Raw genomic sequence first — 8,854 nt, 5'->3', positions numbered from 1 at the left:
TAACCCCAGCTCAGCTCAGGACTCATCTGGGCTGAAGTGATCGGTCTTCATCCTATCTACTAGGTAGGAGGCAAGGCTGCCTAAAGAAAGACAGCGTTGACTTCAGCCTTGGTTCTTTTATATAGAATCTCTGGCATGCAGTATTTAAAAATTGTGGGACATGTGAGGAGGCAGAAAAACGTGACCTCTTCTCAAAAGAAAAAAATAAGTAGATCCACAGATGATCCAAATATAGGACTAAGCAGACAAGGACTTTAAAACAATTATAATATTTATAAAAATAGAGGAAGTGGGCAAAACATGAAAAAGGGAGTATTTAAATAGATGACTAGAAATTAAAGAATCAAATGAACATTCCAGAGGTGAAATGTATTAATACCTGATATTACATGGATTTAACAGCAGAAAGTACCTTCAATATGGTAGGATTAGTGAACTTAAAAGATAGTTGATAGAAAAGAAGCTAAGCAGAAGTAACCTGAACACTCTTACTATATAATCCAGTAATCATGCTCCATGGTATTTACCCCAAATGAGTTGAAAACTTTTGTTCACATAAAACCCTGCACACAGATGGTTATAACAGTTTTATTCATAATTGTCCAAACCAGAAGCAACCAGTATGCCCTTCAATAGGTGAATGGATAAACAAACTGTGGTGTATCTGTACAATGGGATATTATTCAGCAATAAAAAGAATAGAGCTATGAAGCCTTGAAAAGTCATAGAGGAAACTTAAATGCATGTGAAGTGAAAAAAAAAACCAGTCTGAAAAGTCTGTGTACTATAGTGATTCCAACTATAGAATTTTGGAAAAGGCAAAACTATCGAGACAAAGATCATGGATGCAGGGGTCTGGAGGTGGAGGAAAAGGGAGGGATAAATAAGCGGAACATGGGGTTTTTAGGGCAGTGAAACTGTTCTTTATGATACTGTAGTGACGGTCACATCACACACATTATTAAAAGGTCCGGGAAACCCTAATGTGAATTGTGGACTTTAGTTGATAATCACATGTAACAATATTGGTTCATCAGTTGCAAAAAAACAAACCACACTGATGCAGGATGTTAATAAGAGGGGATATATATATACATATATGTACAATAATACATATAATTTTGGCTGTACTGGGTGGCATGTGGATCTTAATTCCCAGACCAGGGATGGAACCCACACTCCCTGCAGTGAAAGTGTTGAGTCTTAGCCACTGGGCCACCAGGGAAATCTCTCCAGATAACTTTAAATTGCATTGTGCATGCACTGAAAATGTTCAAGAGTAAAGACAATGAAGATAAAGAATGTAAAACTTCCAAACTAGTACAGGAGGAAAAATGAAGTAAAAGAAAAAAAAATTTAGCCAATCAAAAAGTGAGAAAAAAAGAAGCATAAAAGAAACCAAGAGAACAAAATAACATTATAGAAGTCTTCATGTTTTAAGAATCATAAGTTACACATGAAATAAACTTGCCTGTAAAAAAGCAGAGACTACCAAATTAAAAGAAAACTATCCCCCCCCCAACCCAGGTTTATTTTGCTTACAAAACATAAATATGTAGAAAGATAGAGGTACCTAATTTGATACCACAGAAAAGAGATTTTAAGGCAAAAGCATTAGCAATAAGGATGTTAGTACATGACCAAAAAGTTCAACCCACCAGAAAGTCAAAATTCTAAAATTTATTCATCTAAAAAGATAGCCTCAAAATGTATAAAATAAAAATGGATAAAACAGGGGAATTTGACAAATTCATTACAGTGAGAGAATTCAAAACACTTCTCTCAATTACTGACAGATCAGGCAGCTAAAAGTTAGTAAAGAGATAGAAGATTTGAATACAATTAACAAACAACTTAAAGGACATATATTGAAAAATAACTATTAGAAAATAGACATTCTTCTTAAGCATACTTGGCACATTTAAAGTATTGGCTATACCTAGACACAAGTCTCAAAAACTTCTGAGACTAGGTAATAAGTTTACATTTGTTAGGGATTAGTTTCCTACAGTGTGTAACACACTCAGTGGCTTACATTAAGACTATCTTCTCACAGTTCAGGAGGCCAGAGGTCCAAATTCAGTTACTAATCCAAAGACTGGGCCCTGTATCTTCCAGAACTAGGGGAGAATCTATTCCCAGCTCCTAAGAACACTGGGTGGCCGATGGCACTCCTTGGCTCGTGGCTGCATTATTCTAATCTCTGGGCTCGGGGTCACACTACTTTCTCCTCTTCTGGTTGTGTGTGTGCTCAGTCGTGTCCAACTCTGTGACCCCATGGATTACAGCCTGCCAGGCTCGTCTGTCCATGGAATTTTCCAGGCAAGAATACTAGAGTGGGCTGCCATCTCCTACTTCAGTAATCTTTCTCTGCTACTCTCTTATTACGTATATTGTGATTCCATTTAGGGTCCATCTGGATATCCTAAGAAAATCTCATCTCAAGATCCCTAACTTAATCATACCTGCCCCTTTTCCATATAAGGTAACACTTACAGATACAGGGATTAAGACCTGATATCTTTGGGTACCATTCTTTATCATACACTCACTCCTTGGAAGACAAACCTAGACAGCGTATTAAAAAGCAGAGACACCACTTTGCCAACAAAGGTCTATGTAATCAAAAAGTGTTACTTGCTCAGTCCTGCCTGACTCCAGATGTGAGAGTTGGACCACAAAGAAGGCTGAGTGCTGAAGAACTGATGCTTTTGAATTGTGCTGCAGACGACTCTTAAGATTCCCTTGGACAGCAATGAGATCAAACCAGTCAATCCTAAAGGAAATCAACCCTGAATATTCATTGGAAGGACTGACGCTAAAGCTGAAGCTCCAATACTTTAGCCACCTGGTGGGAAGAGCTGACTCACTAGAAAAAGACCCTGAAGCTGGGAAAGATTGAAGGCAAAAGGAGAAGGAGGCAGCAGAGGATGGGATGGTTAGACAGCATCACCAGCTCAATGGACATGATTTGAGCAAACTCCAGGAGTAGCGGAAGACACAGGAGCCGGGCGTGCTGCAGTCCATGGGGTCACGATGAACTGGACACGCCTGAACATATATATATGTGTTGAAGCTATACAGGCTGGATTCTTATGCTAGGCTGGATTCTGAGCAGTTTAAAATATTAATTTGTGCTCAAAACAATCTATGAGCTAGGCACTATTATTCCCATTTTTCAGAACACAAAACTGAAGTGGAGAAAGGTTAAAACTATGTCATATTCACATGTTCTTTGATTACAGTGCAATTATTTAGAAATCAACAACAAAAGATTTAACTTTTTATTTTGAAATAACTTGAGATTTACAGAAAGTTTGCAAAATAGCACAAAGAATTTCCATTTGCCTTTTGCTTAGATTCTCTAAATGTTAACATACTAATGCATTTGCTTTATCATTTTCTGTATACATATTTTTTCTGAATCTTTTTCGATTAAGTTGCATATATAATGTCCCATTATCCATAGATGCTCTAGTGTGTATTTTCTAAAAAGCAAGAACTTTTTCTTAAGTAACCATAGGACAACGATCAAACTCAGGAAATTAACATTGATATAATGCTATTATCTAATCTTCAGACTACTCAAATCGCACAAATTGTCTCAAAATTATCCTTTGTAGAAGAAAAAAAAAATTTTTTTTTCAACCAGAATCCAACCCAAGATCATGTCTTTTGCATGTTTCTTTTGTCTTCTTTAATCTGAAAGTTTTGACAAGTATAAGGTGGCAAAGTATAAGAAAGGCAAAGTGTTTTTTGTAAAGCTAAATTTATTCAATTTAAATGACTATTTTTTATTCTGAGATTATGCTCTTCCTATTTTAAGGGTACTAAAGTTTTTTACTTTTATATGATGATGCCAATGGCAGATGGTGATTTGGGTTTTTCTGGGGTTTTTTTTTCTTTCCAATGTCCTTCGCTGGCAAGTTTAAAAGCTAAAAACACTTTTAAATATGCCGATTAAAATGGCTGTTTGTTTCGTTTTGTTTTGCAAATTTCCTGGTGCTTAAAACTCAGAATCTGGGAACCGCAGCCTAGGTAAAGATCCGCCTTCTTGCATATTCCACAACACTGAATTAATTTCTTAGCAAGTTCTCCAAACAAGTTAGGTATGTAACAGGATAAAAGTCTTAATATATATTAAACCAGTGCAAAAATGGCCTTAATTTCAAGCACCAAAGAAATACATTTTCAATCAACATCACAGTTATATCATCTTTCATTAAAACTAATTGTATCAGTACCTATAGGGTAGCTATTTAAAAGTGTAATACCACTTCCCTAATATCATCACTGCCCTAGGAGTGGCCTGGTGTCATCCACGTGAGCGGTATTGGTGCGGTGCAGAAACAAAGATCCTGGGGTCCAAGAAGGCCACCTTCCTGGGTCAGGGTTTTAGCAGCACTGGAAGGGCTGCCCATTGGTGTACATTTTGACCTGTTTACCTTTAGAAATCATACCACAGAGCATTCAGTGTTGACATACATTTAAACTGAGAAGACATCTGTATTAGAGGAAAGCATATTTTAGTGGGCATCATGTGTCAAAAATAACTCCATTATTTTTACGTCATTAGCTACCCTTGTGAAAGGAAAGTTCTACATAAATGTACAAATATACTTTTAGAAAACCTTACAGTGTGCTCTGCAGATTGCAGTGTGTCTTCCCATATCAATGAATCCCCACTCCCTTAAAAAGTTAAAAGCAAAACCAAAAAAAAAAAGTAGCTGGGCATTTAAAAAAAAGTACATTTCAGCGCAAATACAAGAATCATCATCACTGGCATTTTCAACCAGATGAAACTGTTTAGCCTTATGTCTGACTCTTATCATTCACTGATTTGCTATAATCATGTTCCTTCTATTAATAGTAAGCAGTTCTTGCTAATGTTAGTTCTATATCCATTTGATATGAGCATTTATGTTAAACTTCAAAATAACTCCCGGTGGCATCCAGAACATATGTCAGGAACTTCTGAAAGCAACCTCTGTTTTCCTCCTAATTATGACAACATTTAGCTTTATCAGTAACTGTGAATAAGCATGACAACTGAAGATTTGGAACTGGTGGGTGCCTTGCAGCAGACACGCTTAGGCTGGCGCATCTGCCGAGTTACTTGAAGGTGTTACCATGCTCAGTTCTTCTTCATTTTTTTAAAATAGCGAGCCTGGAAGGATTTGTTCATATTCATGACTATTTTAAAATACAACCAGGAAGGCAGGAGTGAGGCTACTGAGGCCTAGGGAAAGAAACGAAGAGATATGCAATTAAGGCCTGCAATCTGAATTCATTCGACATATAGGATCTTATGTCTTACTATATTACTATTTTATTTATAGATAGATTTAAGAGTTCTTGGATGTACAGTGGAGAACATGGAGGCCTTGCTAGTAAGTCTAAACAATGTATATATGCTAATGTATCACATACTAATTTTGTGACTCGAAGGGAAAGAAAACCCCAAACCAAAGTACTAATTCGGGACTTAAAAATCGACATACCATAAGATAATGGATGAAGTATCCACTGGTCCGGGATTGCACGCCAATGGTTTTAATGGCACACTTCACAAACTTCTCCGAAGAGGGCTTATTCAAAGTTGGCTTTCTGATTTTAGCCAGTTTGGTTGCAACAAAGAAGGGCAGGACACTCTAGAAAGGCAATATACCCCACAAAAAACATGCCATTGGTTAGCAAGGCCATAAACTCAGAATTCACTGTGATGCTTGATTGCTCTTAACAGCAGAAACATTCTGAAAAAGTATAACGTTTGTATCTTTAGAGAGAGACAGAAGAAAAAAAGAAGCAGCTATCTAAAGCTACCTTGATAGAAGAAATGACTGCATAAAACAAGTTTAAAAAACAAAACAAAACAAAATCTATCACTTCCCTGGTGGCGCAGTGGATAAGGATCCACCTGCCAATGCAGTGGACACAGAAAGCTACAGAGCAACGAAGCCCGTGAACCATAACTACTGAGTCTGCACGGTAGAGCCTGGGAGCTGCAACTACCAGCCCACACGCTGTGACCACTGAAGTCCAAGCGCCTAGAGCCTGTGCTCCACGAGAGGAGCCACAGCAGTGAGAAGCCTGGATGCTGCAATGAAGAGGAGCCCCTGCTCACCGCAAGTAGAGAAAGCCCGAGCATGGCAATGAAGACCTAGCACAAATAAATAAATAAAACAAATATCAAAAAACCCAAAAAACCTTCCCTAAAAAAAAGAAAAATTTCTTTATTGCCGTGCGCATCCACATCCACGGGGTCACAAAGAGGCGGATGCGACCGAGCAACTGAACTGAACTGACCGATCAATACAACAGAGTTCGAGACTACAGAAAGTTAAAAAATAAGCAGAAACACACTTTTTTGGGTCTTTAAAAAGAATCATTATACAAATCTAGAGCAGAGATTTGGAATAGGATGCTTTCTACTCTGATTAAACAGCATGGTTACAGAACCACCACACAGGAGGTTTTTGACATTTTATGCCCCTATAGAGATAATATTAACTTTCTCCCTACTTTAAGCTTGCTCTATCAGCTTTGGCCCATCTAAAATAAAAAGACATTTCACACTCTCAGCTTTGGGCTACCCACTTTTCTCCCCTAGTCTCTTACCATTCTGCTTCTGAGTTTTATGAACTTTGCTGTTGATGAGCTAGGACCACCATCTGTCTTTGTGTTTTTCCTTTTTGCTTTGTTGTGGGGGAGACAGGATAACATTATGGAAACAGCTCGGGCAACTAATAGACACTTGACAGCACTAGTGTGGGATGACAAACCTGGACGTTACCTTTCAGGAGAATTAATTTTTTATTATTATTCATTATTTAGGGGAATTCATTCTTTCTGATGCTTGCTATATTTTAGATATGCTTCAACACAGAACGCAAGGAAACCCTACTACAATGACTCTTGAGTCATGACACAAGAGGTCCCTTCTATACTTTGAAATTACTTGGGCATGCTTGTATACCAAGGAGTGAATGTACTCTCTTTATCTGAAATGTGTGAAAGGAAAGGGTATAAATTGCAATGAAACTTCTATTAAGGAAGGGGATCTATTTCAGCACATGGTGGTCAAAATCAAAAATGTCATTACTAAAGGCAGAAACAAAACTGAAATGTGCTCCAGTCTCTAGATCTTCTTCCTGCTAAGAGCGGGGAGTTCCCATATCTGTCTTTTGTTATTTTTTTGTCACTCCCAAGTATGAGTCACCCTCCTTAACAGGTGACCTGAAACTGCAACCCACCTAACAGAACCAGGAAGCCAAGGGCCTAACCACTGTCCCTCTCCAGCTTTTTCTTACTCCCTGCCATCACAAACCTGACACTGAGCAAACTAACTTCCCAAAGTGCTTCAGTACCTGGGCCAACTCTGACCAGGTGACTTTTTGGTGTTTGACAGTTTGTTTACTGGAATTCAGTTTCCTTGGTGGCTCAGATGGTAAAGAATCCGCTTGCAGTGCAGGAGGCCTAGGTTTGATCCCTGGATCGGGAAGACCCCCTGGAGAAGGGAATGGCTACCCACTGCAGTATTCTTGCCTGGAGAATTCCATGGACAGAGGAGCCTGGTGGACCATAGTCCATGGGGTCACAAAGAGTCGGACACAACTGAGTGATTAACACACACACTTACTGAAATTATTACTCTACACTTATTCTTCACTTAAAAAGCATTTTTTGGGGGGTCAAATAGATCCTTATTTTTAACACCATGTTGCTAGGAGGATCCAGTATATGACAGTACAAACCAAAGAGAGATCTCAGGCTAACACACCGTATGAAATGCAGAGCTCAGGAGGCTCTGACAATGGGTAGGGAAAGAAAGCTTGTTCATCAAGCTGAGTAGCAAACAGCAGCGAGAATGTATGCATGTACTCTGACTCAGTAGTGAAGAACCTCAAGCAAATGTCGTCACACCTCTGTGCCTTGGGTTTCTTGGTTACAAAAAAGGAAAGATTAAAAAACAAAAACAAAAAACCTTTCTCATATACAGATCACAAACCTATCAAGAGTGAAGTTTTGAGCCTCTCAGTATAAAGGTGGTCTACTAACGATACGTTCCAATTACATTATTCTATTCTAATCCTCCCGGCCTCCCTCCTCTTGGGGCAGCATAAGTAAGACTGTTCTGATCTTAAATTAAGTCGCACTGCCTGGGTGAACCACTTGATGGTGCCAAATGTTAACTCATCGTCCAGTTACAGCTCCAGCTTGTCTGGAGGAGGTCCTGGCTCTGGAGGTGGGGACAAGAGACACACATTCTACTCTGGGAAGGGTATTTATTTCTACAAAGGTTTAAAATTGAAGCAGTTCACATGGCCTAGCAGAGGATGGAAAGGATTCGGAGATGGGAATTTGTCAGGTAAACGAATAAGTGAAGAACATTTTGGGTAATGGAAACAGCAGGAGCAAAGAAAAGGAGACACAGGGAGCAGGACGTTCTCAGGGACCTGCAACAATTCACTACGGTCCACACAGGGAAAGGCACGAAGTGGTGGCAGGAGGAAGGCTAAAGAGTACAGCAAACGAAGTCCAGTCACCGACGGTATTGATTTCCAGAGCGGAAGTTCTGTGATGGCACGGTCTTATTCACCATTATATGCTTAGCCACTGCCAGTGCCGCACATGTGTTAAGAGTGCCAAGAATATCTACTGAATGAATCAGCAGCAGAGCTCTCGGGACAGCCCTGAATATACTACTGGGGTCCCTTTCTACTGCTGCAGTCCAGAAAATTAATGACACCAGAAAGCTGACAACATGATATGAGATTTTAAACCACAACTTTAGATATTCTGACACTTAAGATTATCTATCTATCTATCTAAACAAAAGCAAACGTATAGCTTT

The 8,854-nt window shown here is 39.0% G+C and overlaps 1 protein-coding gene across 4 annotated transcripts in view; it reads right to left on the bottom strand.

Annotated features, from left to right (window-relative positions):
- Positions 1–3,270: 3,270 nt before the first annotated feature.
- The window catches only part of HSD17B12 (hydroxysteroid 17-beta dehydrogenase 12), a 211,638-nt gene continuing 206,054 nt past the window's right edge, over positions 3,271–8,854 (bottom strand). For all 4 annotated transcript variants that reach the window (XM_086341210.1, XM_086341208.1, XM_086341213.1 and 1 more), the window contains 2 exons: positions 5,502–5,651; positions 3,271–5,239 (listed from right to left, as the gene is read on the bottom strand). In XM_086341210.1, the coding sequence (XP_086197336.1) occupies positions 5,135–5,239; positions 5,502–5,651 (255 nt within the window). In that variant the 3' untranslated portion in view covers positions 3,271–5,134. The remainder of the gene's footprint in view (positions 5,240–5,501; positions 5,652–8,854) is intronic.

This window comes from Bos grunniens, chromosome 15 (assembly GCF_055505025.1).
Source record: "Bos grunniens cultivar Pamir isolate PY7600 chromosome 15, Bosgru_T2T1.0, whole genome shotgun sequence".
Lineage (NCBI taxonomy): Eukaryota > Metazoa > Chordata > Mammalia > Artiodactyla > Bovidae > Bos > Bos grunniens.
The sequence above is the reverse complement of the archived record's forward strand: the minus strand, read 5'-3'. Positions and strand labels throughout refer to the sequence as shown.